General features: G+C 36.9%; 2 protein-coding genes and 1 non-coding gene across 3 annotated transcripts; 2 read left to right on the top strand and 1 right to left on the bottom strand.

Moving 5' to 3' along the window:
• Positions 1–7,658: 7,658 nt before the first annotated feature.
• On the top strand, positions 7,659–9,277 carry LOC130948322 (uncharacterized). Its single transcript, XM_057877045.1, has 3 exons — positions 7,659–8,101; positions 8,770–8,995; positions 9,100–9,277. The coding sequence occupies exons 1-3, from the start codon at positions 7,958–7,960 to the stop codon at positions 9,213–9,215; spliced, it is 486 nt and encodes a 161-aa protein (XP_057733028.1). The 5' UTR covers positions 7,659–7,957; the 3' UTR covers positions 9,216–9,277.
• A 665-nt stretch (positions 9,278–9,942) lies between these two features.
• LOC130948321 (pentatricopeptide repeat-containing protein At1g09190) lies at positions 9,943–11,901 on the bottom strand. The gene is made up of 2 exons (XM_057877044.1): positions 11,429–11,901; positions 9,943–11,299 (listed from the first exon to the last, which is right to left on the bottom strand). The coding sequence occupies exons 1-2, from the start codon at positions 11,822–11,824 to the stop codon at positions 10,241–10,243; spliced, it is 1,455 nt and encodes a 484-aa protein (XP_057733027.1). The 5' UTR covers positions 11,825–11,901; the 3' UTR covers positions 9,943–10,240.
• Positions 11,902–12,014: 113 nt separating this feature from the next.
• TRNAP-CGG (transfer RNA proline (anticodon CGG)) lies at positions 12,015–12,086 on the top strand. The gene has a single exon. It is a non-coding gene; the product is annotated as a tRNA-Pro (tRNA).
• The last annotated feature ends 768 nt before the right edge of the window (positions 12,087–12,854 follow it).

The following is a 12,854-nucleotide window of genomic DNA, read 5'->3' as shown; positions in this document are numbered from 1 at the left end:
CCTTTATCCAGGCTCAACTAGGTAGCTTTTATTTTGTCGTATATTCCGACTAGACGCTTGCACGACTTGTTTTTCCTGACTTGTTTTGCTGATTCTTGCTTTTGTAGAAATGGCGAAGAAGAATTCGAGGAAGTCTTACCAGAGGGTTCAGGAGGCCAAAGCGAGATCCCGCGCCAGAGTCGGTGGTGCCAGGGCAATTGGTCCCTCTCTTCCTTCCCCTTCCCCTTCTTCTCACAACTTGGGGACCCCTGCTCGACCTATTGTCATTTCTTCCTCAGCATCTTCTCTGCCGCCCCCTCCTTCCCAACCTTATCCTGAGCCAGAAAAGAAGAAGCGCAAGACTTTAGAGTCTGGCTCTCCCTTTGAAGGTGAGGCCAAGGTGGATGCGCCTCAATTTATCCGGGAGCATATCAATCCTTATACTCGTATAAGTATGGATGATGCTTCTCTTCGAAACCACCTTACTATTCTGGCTCAGGAGAGTATCAGTGCGGCGGGGGTGTGCACCAAGTTTCTTGATATTTTTTAGAAGACTCCCCTCAGCTCTTTGGGTTCATCCCTGAGGGTTGAAGAGCTAGAAGGGAGGATTCTCTTATATCAAGAGGCTAAGAAGAGCCTGAAGGAGGAGGTCGCCAAGTTGAGGGAGGAGATGGATAATCTCCAGAAGGAGGAGGAGAAGTTGAGGGGCCGGTGCTCTATGGTGGAGGGTCTACAGGAGAAGGCGAAGCAGAGCTACTCGAGCTTGTTCCAGGACCTTGTGGAGGTTAAAAAAGATCTAGTAAGAGCTCGGGAGGCTTATGCGGATCTGGAGGACTCCATTGCTAAGGGATTCAAGGAGGCGTGGAGGGTTTTTAAGGAGCAGATCAGGGTTATTGCTCCCGACCTGGATCTCTCCCCTTTGGACTCTGATAAGGTCATCATCGATGGGGCCATTGTATCTCCTCCCCGACCTGTGTCTGAATCCAAGTTGAAGACTCGGGGCCAGAGAATCATAGAGTCCCCTCCCCGACCAGATGATGCTCCGAGTTCTTCGAAGGCTCCTGAGACTTCCCCTCCATCTCCTATGGATGTTTCTCTCCCTGACTCTGGTGGTGCTCCGACTACTCTCCCTGGTTCTGGTGGTAACGTCATTCCAAACTGAAAATTATCTTTGGCTACATGGGGACCCGACCTGTGGGTCCCCCTTTTTTAAACTATTTAACTTTGTGTTGTTGTGGTATATTGCTAACACTTTCTTGGTCTTTTATGGCCGTAAACAAAATATTTAAAAATACCTTTTTTTAGACAGGGGTTTAAGTTATTTTTTGTTGGTTGTGTGCATGCTTTTTCTGCTTTAGGTTTCAAAAAACCCTTTTTTGATCTTTTGTTTTGAAAAAACCTTTTCTTATGTATATACACATAGCAAAATATCAAAAGCCAATCATCACCACTTCGCTTGCAAAGTAAATCCAGACGCTTAACGAGCTGCCTCTCGACCTGCATCTGAAAATAACAACATATGTATGGAATGAGAATCGAAAGTTCTCATCATGGTAATGGTGCCTACATACATAATACATAAGGTCCCGGGAAAGCCAAAGGTGATCTTAGAACTCCAACACTCAAATTTAAAACTTAGAGTTATAATTTAAAACCATGACAAGGTAAATTATCTAGGGCACTTAGGTTCTAACCCAATTTCTAACTTAACCCCTCAATTTTCACTTTTCTTCAACCCTCCAAAACTCCAGTGGAATTACCTTCATCACTCCAACGCTAGAAAAGGCGTAACTCAGTTGTACATACATACAATACAGGCAAAGAAAACATAGATAGATAACAAATACAGCAAATAGAACATATAGCGATTATGCATAAATTATTAAGTAGGCAGTTCCAAGTAAATGCAAGCACAAACAAAACAGACAAATGCATATGATGTATGCCTGCCCTATGACTGATGATTCTCATTTGTCGATTATAAAGGCAAACACAACATGTCCGGTAGCTAACCCTGGATAGTCCTTCCGTACGTGCATCCGATCCCCAAGAGTCTATGCATAACTTTTACAATTAATCATCAAATTCAGCTCATTGGGAGAATTTTCGGGGACTCAAAGTACGCGACCACGTCTTGCGATGTAGGGTCAACAGAGTATCGAGTCTCAACCTGGAGCAAGTGGTGGCTAGCCACTGCATCCACCTAGGAAAATTTGTATATCAGATAAAAAGAAGTTCACAAGTCAAATAATCATTCAGATCCAATCATTCAATATCATCCTAGCCATTATTCATCACACATTCAATGTTTTAGCACTTCTTAATCTTAAATCACCACTTCACAATCTTTCTTCACTTTCAAGTTACCACCAACTGAAGGTTCAACCCCCTCACTATGATTAAAACTGAGTTTTAGGGCCTTAGAGAGTAGAAATAGAGGTTTAGAGATTAGAAAATAGGTTGAAGATAAAAAATCTAACTTTTCCAAAAATATGGGTCTTGCGTACGCGAACCCTGTCCACGTATGCGTGTACACTGGATAGAGGCGAATGGCTACGTACGCATGCCATGTCTCGCATACACGGGAGTATCGTTTACCCCAGTTGCATACGCAACCATTGTCCGCGAACGCGAGCCCCTTGGACAGAAGAGATGTCCCGCGTCGCGTGGCATTTGCTCGCGTACGCAAGCTTGCAAAATTCAATTCTCGTGTACGCATGCACATACCTGCACATGCGAGACGTCTGGACAGTGCCAAATGTCTGCGTCGCGTGTGTTTGTGTACGCATGTGCCCCATATATGTTAAAAAGCTGCTAAGTCCTGCAGAATTCACTTTTACAAACCAAACTTCCGACGCGCATAACTCATTCGTTAAAAATATTTCAATTTGTTCTTTGAATGGCGTCTACTTCACAGACCCAATTTTTATTTAAATTAAGTTTAAAAAAGTTTGGGAGTCCGGACGCCGAGTTGTGACCCGCCGAAGTTCGATCAAAAATTAATTTTTCACCAAAATCACAAACCTCTACTTTTACAAATTTCCATTTCAAAACCAAAGTTCCAAGTTCAAACTCAAGCCAACCATATCCAAAACCTACCTAAACACTTTTCATTTATTCCACAACATGTCAATACTCAAAATTCATACTCTCCTCCAAACAATCCAAAATCAAGCAACATAATTCATTAATATATCAACAATCATAGTTCATATTCATCATCCTCACCACAAGCATCAATCATCATTTCATTCTCAAGCTAACTCAATATTTTTCATCAAAATTACTAAACATTAACATAATTATACATTCCGACCTCTCCTATGATCATCTAGTCTAAGTTTTCACGAAACATTATATATTACCTACGAGAAACCAAAACCATACTTGGCCAATTCTTCCTTATGCCAAAGATACTTTAATTAGCAAGATCTCAAGCCTCCACCACCAAGATTTCAGCACCCAAAGGTCAATCCAAGCTTCCAACCTCCTCAATCATGTTCCAATTCACACATATACTACCTAATTCATATCATTACATCCATATATACGAGCTCAATACCCAACCTCATATAATCAAAGTATTTGCAAGGGTTTTGAGGGTTCTTACCTTTCCTATGCATCAATTAACCAAAATCCAATAATTTTCTCAAGTTAGTTTGATCCTAGAACATCAAAATAACCAAAGATCTCAATACCGAATTGCCAAATTTTTTAAATTGGGGGATGGAGAGACTGAGAGTAAAATTGAGATTTTCTTATCAAATTAGTTAGTAGACTTTGTAGAGCTCGACACAGTGGTCGCGTGGACGCATACGGTGCAGGGATCGAAACTCCGGATTGAAAGATATATGATATTGAAATCAAGATCAAGGGTTTGGAGTTTTCCTTTGTTCTTCCCCTTTTCTTTCTTGTGTTCAGCAGGCATGCTGTTGAGTTAATAAATTAACTAAATTAATTAATAATAATAAATATTATTTTTGGGCAAAATAAATAATTAGTGTAGATTATTAATAATTGTATGTTGCTAATTATTTATTAAATGTTGCAGGCCAAAATTCAATTCAGCATCCCAAATGGAATGAAAATAAAATAACAAGACTGGTGGGCTGATAACACAAACGAAGCCTAAAAGAAAACAAAGCTAAAGAAATCAAACGGGTTGCCTTATGGATATCCGATCCAAACCCGTTAGTAACAAATTCCTCCAATTTGCTCTCACATCAAAAGCAATGTTCACTTTTGTGCTTTGGTCAGAAATCAGAAAAAATGAGAGAGAGAGCTTCTTCCCTAAACTATTCACAGAAGAAGAAAGAAAGAAAAGGTTAGATAAGAAATGTTGAGGTCAAATAAGTAAAATCAAACCAAATCAAGCTTAGGCAAAGGTTAAAGGTAAACCATTTTCTTATACATGCATCTCAGTTTCTTCTCTTCTTCCGAACTCTCTGCTAGTCCGAAAATGGGATTCATGGAAAGTTGATTTCTGCTCCCACTGCTATGTATCTACGGTCACAAGTGAGTCTTGGAGACCAAGTAGCTTCTCAATGGCCAAGATCTGGGTTTACCATTGAGGATATCTGTTTTATGCTTTCCTGTGGCTTTCGGTCAACAAGAGAAGGTTAGAAGTAAAGTCCCTAATTTGAGTAAAAATGGGAGAAAGTGAACGGCTGGGTTGGTGAAGCACAAGGCTCAAGAAGTTGATATAGGAAGAAGAACCCAGCAACATGCAAGGAGATACAAAAGAAGATCTCACACCATTCAGAAGCCAAGGAGAGATAACCAGAGTTTGGTGAGTTGTGTTCTGAAAAGAGTTCCCTGAAGAAGTTCCTCTAGTTGGACAATACTTTCTTTCAAAGAAGCATTTCGCCAAAAATGAAGAACTGAATTAGAGACATGCAAATCTAATTTATCACATAGCAAAGAGGCTGTTGAAGAGTCAATCTCCTTCATGTTTTTTACAGATTGTAATTTACTTTTCAATGTTTATCTTTCTGTAATTTCTTGAGGTAAAAGGCTGAATGAGAGAGTCATTGAAAAAATTTAAGAGTGAAAAAAGGCAGAGAGATACACATGAGTGAAAAGTCTAGAGTTATTTTCAGATTTCTTTAGGTAAATCTGTGTCTTGTATCTAGTACCAGTGAGGTACCCCTTTCTTAGTTGGGTGAGCACTAAGAGTGAAGAGTTAGGTATTAGCATAGCCAATGTCAAGTTAGGTTAGAACTTGAGTGTGAGAGGATTGTGTCAATCCTGTGGAATTGGTGTATGTAATACTTTAACTATAGTGAAAATTTCACCACTGTTGTGGTGGAGACTGGATGTAGGTTGCATAGCACAAGGCAACCGAACCAGGATACATAATGGTGTTAGCTTTTCTCTTCTCTGCTCTGTTCTGTTTTCTGATATTCATGAGATAAAAATAAATTGTCTCATAAATTTGCGCTGCTGAGTTCAAACAGAATCAGAATTGAAAGCTTGCTTTAAAGGGTTAAGTTGTTAAAAGTAAAGAAAGGCATAGATTCAACCCCCCTTCTCTAAGCCTACTACAACCTTCACATGCATATGAAAAAGGAAAAGGGAGGCTGAGTTCACTAAGTGTGGGTTGGATTGGGTTAGGTCTTGGGTCTAAAGTAGGTCCGGTTTGATCGGTTTGGTCTGTTAATCCGGTTTTAGACTAAAATTTTTAAAATTAGTCTTAATATTCGTATTTTAATATTTTTACCTCGTTAGATTAATAAAATTTAATTCTCTAATTTATTTAATTAATAATTAATTGTTACTAATTATTCATTAATTATATAGAATTTACAAACATTAGTATTCTCCTTTCGCGGCATTGCTAGCCCCTTAGCCCCTTAGGCCTTAGCCAAACCAACTAGCTCCACAAAAAAAAGCATTACCAAAACCTTCTTCCTTTAACACTCATTCGGCCATTCCACAGTAAAAGTATTCTTTTTAATTTCATAGAAAAATAATACTTTAAAAGAATGGAGTCTATTAACTCCTTTAATATTGGAAACCGTCAGAAAATTTTTTAAATCCGGACAATTTTCATATGAGCATCTTCATATTTTTCCAGATGCCAATTATTCGGTGGCATCCTCTCCTTTTTTAATAACAACCAAATTCTCTTGATATTGTATTTTAGTATTAGAACTATGACTTGAGAAAACTGAATTCCTTTCAAATCCCTTGATATGCTTGTAGTAGATGCCTTCCTAACCAACTGCTTCATATTCTGTTTTCTTATACTCTTGTTTTCCTCTTTCTTCTTTGTAGTAGCAAAACAAAATGATGCACAAGCATTAACAGGTTGCTTCGAGACTACTACAACTCCCTTGCTTTTCCTTATTTCCTCCGATTCTCCTTAAGTAACAGTAATAGTCTTAACAATGCTATTTTCTTTTGCTAGTAGCTTTCTCTGCCCACTTTGAACCTCTTCTTCATCACTTTTATAGACATTGTGAGTTTCTTTTTTCAACTAACAGACTAGCAACCTCCATATTAAACCTACTAGAATTAGTTTCTTCGATCTTTGATCCCCCCTCCCCCTCCTCCTCTCCATATCTTAAGTAGTTTAGAGTCTGGTTTTCTTTTTGCAGTATTAATCTTCTCCCAAATTGATCTGTCTTAAGCCAAGTTCCCTATAACTCTTCACATGTATTTCATTTCACTATGTCTTTTAAATAGCTATTGCAGAATCTGATTTCATGACCGACACATCCACAATAGTGGCAAAATTTGTCAATTCTTTCATATTTGAGTTATAGAATTTTTTTCAGAAATAAAAAAAAATTATATTTCTCCCAAAACTATTTTTGAACTTTAATTCTCCATATACAATTTTTTTGTTTAGAGAAAGTTCGCCACAAGTTCGCCTAACCCGCCGAACTCCTTTTAATTTTTTTCAAAATAAAATACGACTTATAATTAAAAAAATTCTTATTAAATATGGCTTATTCTAGTGTACTTGTGTATTTCTGGAGATGATAATAATGGTTGTCATTGTTAAACATGGCTCATTTTTTTAATTTATAATTAAAAAAATTCTTGAAGAAGCCATACTTGTTGTCCGTGTATTTTTGTGTACTCCTATGTACTGTTTGTAGATATATATACTATTTGAAGATGATGATAATGGATTAAAAATGCGAGATTGAAAAAAATTAAAAAGAATTCGCCGCGGCGAACTCTCTAATTTTTATAGAGTTCGTCAGGGGTGTGGCAAATTTATTCTAAAAAAAATTATATTTGGGGAATTAAAGTTGAAAAACGATTTTGGGGAAAATATGAATTTTTTTTGTATTTCTGAAAAAAAACCCTTGAGTTATAGGTCTATGATATTTTATTATCGCTGCCTGCTATCTTTAACAATCTCTTTAGTGGTTTTGTTAAATTAAAAAATATATAAGTAAATAATTATTTAAAAAAAAATATTTGATTTTGATGGTCTTATTAATCTAATATATATGATATTTATATTTTTTAAAAAAAATTGATGTTGGAGTATGCTATTTCCAAACTAATGTGAAAATAATAAAAAATTCATAAATACTAAAAATACTAAATAAATAAGATGTTCTTTACATTTTTAATTAAGAGATCTCCTGTTCAATTTTTATATAATAGTCAAACTTGATAAATTATGTAGGACACGCATCAAAGCTCTGTTAGATGGAGTTTTGGTGAAAATTACGTAGTTTCGTTTTGCGCTTTCTCTATCAGTGAAATTTTCCTTTCATCTGTTACAGATACAAACTGCTGATATTTGTTAACCAACCAATTTCGTGTTTTTCCCCTTTACATTATTAATTATACTTTCGTGTATGGTGACCGAACTATGTACATAGCATTTTCTTCACTCTGTCTTGATCATACAAGTCAAGCAAAAGAGTAATCAAACACCAACGTCATCATATTCATATTAATTAGTTCAAGCCCTTCATGCACCAGAATCTGTTGCTGCACGATTATTGTTATCATGGCATTAGCACTGATGTTGAAGGTAAATAATGTGTTCATTTTTGTTGCTTTGCTTTTCATTGCAATGTTTTGCTGCTTCTCAGATGGGGAGCTGCAGGAGCAAAGCATAGCAAAGGTCTTGTCGTGCTTCGAAAATAACCGTGTAAGTAACAAATATTTTATTTTATTGCATTTCTTGGAAAGAAGCATGTGGCTGCTAAATGTTAAGATTGTTATGCTAATTTCTTCTTCGATAGAAAATTGGAAACCTCCCTGGTTTATTAATTGGCTTTCAAATTGATAGGAAAATATATAATTATGTACTTTATGATAGCCATAGGTATCTTGTAACCTTAAAAAGAAAATCTTAGTCTTATACCTAATCTCCCTTCTCCAACTATCGGAAAAAAAAATCTTAAGGGAAAATCTATCTAAAATACTTTCTAAGCTAATTCATATTTGATATCACCTGTCAAATAGTAAACTTTTTTTTACGGGTGTAATTCATACTATTCTTAAGGTATTTATAATAATTTTTGAAGGTGGCATCAAACGTTGCATTATAACATTAGGTGGACATTAAGCATAGGAACATTATGGGTAATTCTGGTAATTAGTAAAACACTTATTTAATTATCATCAAATCACATTTATAGTTAAATATTCATAACAATGGATGGTAGTTAAAATATATAGTAGTGTTTATATAGATTAAAGTATGAATAAAACAAAACACTATATGTTTGGTCATTTTATTAATCAGCAGTCTCTCTTCCTTTCTAACATGTTCCTTTTCCATTTCTTTTGATCATTGATTTGAAATTTTCACAGATTTATTCTCAGTGCAATGAAGCATATAGATTAAACCCATCTGGGAATATTAACATACCACTGCAGGCCACTGATTCTTTCTGCAGTGGACCATGCCTTTCTGAAACACGGTTAGTACTTAATTGCATCAATGACATGCTATCTAATTTTGTATTCTACAACAAAGCCACCGCACAACAGATGAGAAATGCCCTGGATGCTGGCTGCAGCTTTTCTAGAGAAAGAGGTCAACACTAGTTATTTTCAGCAGCTTGAACTTATTTTCTTCTTTTTTTCATCATTTTATCTCATTATTTCTGCTACAATAAAATGTAGTATATGTATGTGTAGGGAACTTCAATTTGGGAGACTACATTAGGCAAGAGACAAATAATGCTTGCAAGTTTCCAACATTGATCAGATTCTATCTCTTCATCCTGTGGCCAGTAGTGGTTCATGTTATGTGAGATGTTGCACTAGCATCCAGAAATATATCAAAAATGCTATTTGCACAATAAAATCAACCACGAATGTATTTGTGTGTAAATACATGTGTGGTTTAATTTATTTTCAATATGTATTTGTATTCTAGTATGTATTTTATACTGATAGCTTACTTTAGGGGCTGATTTTGGTGTGCTCATACCAGAGTCGGAAATATAGGTGCACTTTGGACTTTTATAATTTACAACCAAATAGTGATAGGTTTCTTGTAATATGCATGGTTTTGCCATAAATAATGGTGTACCTCTAAGATAAAGTATTTAGTTTTAGCACATTAATTTCTAAATGGCATGAATACATAAACATTATATATGAACATAATGGAAGAAAAATAGTCAAAAAATTAAAATGTAAACACGTTTCATATGTTGTGCTCCTTTCTTCACACACAAATATTCAGGCCTTCAGATTCTCTTGAAACTACAAGGGCATCCTTCTACTGAAAAAGAACTGATTGTGGATCAAATTGCATGATATGATATCGAATCATGTGCGCTCTAGTCTTGAACATGAACAAACAATTCTTCAGCTATTCCGTCTTTTGTGGTGGCGATGTTCAAACCACCGGTGCCTCTCTTATTGTTGGCAATCATTTGATGGGGTTGTCTCAATTGAACTTAATTGCAATTTTGGCATATTCTCTGATGCAAATTGAGAATACTTGGTGTCGATTGATCTAAGTAGCTAAACACACCTAGTCAGTATCCAGCTCAGTCAAGAGGGCAATGTTTGAAGGAATGACTTTCTATTTTGTCAGACCTCCTACAATCAACTCAAACAAAACAGATTGGATATTTGATCAGGAATTACTCCTCTAACAGGATAGCACTCTAATTGTTCTTTTAGAATACTCAAACAAGATTTGTGCCATCCTTTAATGCCCATGCATTACTTGTTTCAGTAAACATAGTGCACCATATTCCTTCTGTAGGTGGCAACTCAGTGGCAAAGTCATTTCTCAACAAAACCCGGATTCCTGCAATGCAAACTACCCGGTTGCACTCTGCCCCTGAACTTTCTTGACACCACCACCCCTCATCAACATTCTCACTTTCTCAACCTCATCCCACCTCCCTTCCTCTGCATAAATATTGGACAACAACACATAATTCCCAGAGTTCCATGGTTCAAGCCTAACGAGCTCTTTCGCCGCAATTTCGGCAACTTCCCTATCACCATGAGTGCGGCAGGCACTGAGCAAAGCGCCCCATAAAGCAGCACTTGGTTTCATTGGCATGCTGCTAATCAACTCATGAGCTTCCCTCACATTCCCACACCGTCCAAGAAGATCAATAACACAACCATAATGCTCTGGCTTTGGTGAAAGCTGAAACTTTTGGCTCATAGAAGCAAACAGCTCCCGTCCTCTATCAACCAAACCAGAATGAGCACAACAAGCTAACACCCCAACAAAAGTGGAATCTGTAGGGGCCACTCCTTCTCCTCCCATTTCATCAAACAGGCCAACCCCTGCTTCACCCTCTCCATTATAAGCCAAACCGGATATCATAACGTTCCAAGAAACTACGTTCTTCTTAGTCATCCCATTGAAAATGCTCCACGCAGCACTTAGATTACCACACTTGCAATAAAAATCCGCAAGCGAATTTCCCACAGCAACCACATTTTTAAGGAATCCCTTGTCATTTGCATAAGAATGTATCCATTCCCCAACATCCATTGCTCCCATTCTAGCACTAACCGGCAGCACAGCCACCAATGTAGCATCATCCGGCTCAAGTCCCTCGTCCAACATCTTCCGAAATAGCTCAAGAGCTTCCTCATCTTTCTTCCCCTGTGCCATCGAAGCGATCATGAGGTTCCACGAAACAATGCTGCGTTCCTTCATCTGCCAAAAAAGCTTCAACCCCTTATCCAAGTCACCAGCCTCGCAGAACCCGCGAACCATCAGGTTCCAAACGACAACATCCCTGTGGCGCATTTCATCAAACAACTTCTCAGCGTCCTCCATTTTACGACAATTCGCATACAGTTCTACCATCCCAACACGAACAGATCCATGACGTGCAAACCCAAGCGCCTCAACCTATAACAGCATGAAAACACGTGAGTTTAGTTAGTTAGTTAGTTAGAGTAGTTGATCAAATTAATTGCAACATTTTAAGCCATGTACTTTACTCGTCAATTTCTTATTATTAACAATCTGTTTAAAGACCTGCGCATGAATGCACCGACCGAGGAAATAGTCACGGAGGTTGGATGCGGCCTTGAGGAGCGGCGCGTAAGTGTACTCGTCGGGGACCATGGCGCGTGACCTCATGAGGGAGAAGAGGTGGAACGAGTGTTGAAACGGTGCGCGTAGGGAATACCCCTTGATCATGGCATTGAAGAGGAGGATGCTGGGGCAACGCGCCTGGATGAAGACGCGCTGCGCGTAGGGCATGTTGTTGAGGGAGGCGCAGACGAGGACGAAGTGGGAGAGGATCTGGTTGGAGTGGTGGAGGTTGTGGCGGAGGAATTGCGCGTGGATTTCGGTGAGGTGGGTGCGCGTGGTGTGGCCGTGCAGGAGACGCAGGATTTTGCGCTCTATTTCAATGCATCCCCTACTCATCTTGCATTAAAGTGTTTACTCTTGACGGTTACTCCTATAAACTAGGTTTGTTATGGTTTCTGCACTCGCTAGTCTTCTTCAATAAGCTTCATTAAGGGATGTTGATAGTGCTATCAATTGAGGATGCAGAGGATGTTGGAATTTAGAGCTTGCGAAGATGAAGGGAATTCATGTTTGTTTCGGCAGTTAAGGGTGTTTGGTCTAGTGGTACGATTCTCGCTTCGGGTGCGAGAGGTCCCGAGTTCGATTCTCGGAACACCCCCTTCTTTTGTGTGTGGTATGTATGTACTATGTAATGTATGACTAAATTATACAAATAGATTGGTGTTTTTAAAGCTTTTCTTTCGAGAAACTTTTCTAATATAAAATAAAAAAATTAATTAAGATTTTTTAATTATATTTTTTGAAATAAAGTAAGTTTGTTGTTCGGCGAACTCTATATAAATTATGGAGTTTGTCACACTCTAGCGAACTGCGTTTGTTTTTAGAGACAGGACAGAACATGACACTAAGACATAGAAACACTAAAAATCATTTTTTGTGTATTATGTTTGAATACGGTGGACAAGACACTAACATTATGTCTAGTATTATGTTTGGATTGATTACAAATTTTTTACATCAAATACAAATTAATTTAATAAAAAAAATGAGAGTACATCAAGACAGAACTTGAAAAAAATATTTGAAGAGGCAAAAAATTTTAATAAAAAATATATTAGTATTTAAATTAAAATAAAATTTATAAATATAATTATTTTATTTTTAAATTTATTATTAATATGTAAGAATACACATGGTTAAGATTCACAAAAAAATTAAATCTAAGTTGGATTAATAAAAAATTTTGTTTAGGTTAATAAGCCAAATTAATTTTAAATAAAAAATTAGTTTAAAAAAAATCCATTTTTAAATGAAAAAAAAATAATTTTTGCACATAAAAATCTATTTTTATTTAAAAAATTAATTTTTTTTTATCAAAAAATTGATTTTTCTTTAAATTATATAAAATCAATTACAATTTATAAAT

The sequence above is a fragment of the Arachis stenosperma genome, chromosome 9, assembly GCF_014773155.1.
Source record: "Arachis stenosperma cultivar V10309 chromosome 9, arast.V10309.gnm1.PFL2, whole genome shotgun sequence".
NCBI classification, from domain to species: domain Eukaryota; kingdom Viridiplantae; phylum Streptophyta; class Magnoliopsida; order Fabales; family Fabaceae; genus Arachis; species Arachis stenosperma.
Note: the sequence above shows the minus strand (reverse complement) of the source record. Positions and strands in the feature narration are given on the sequence as shown.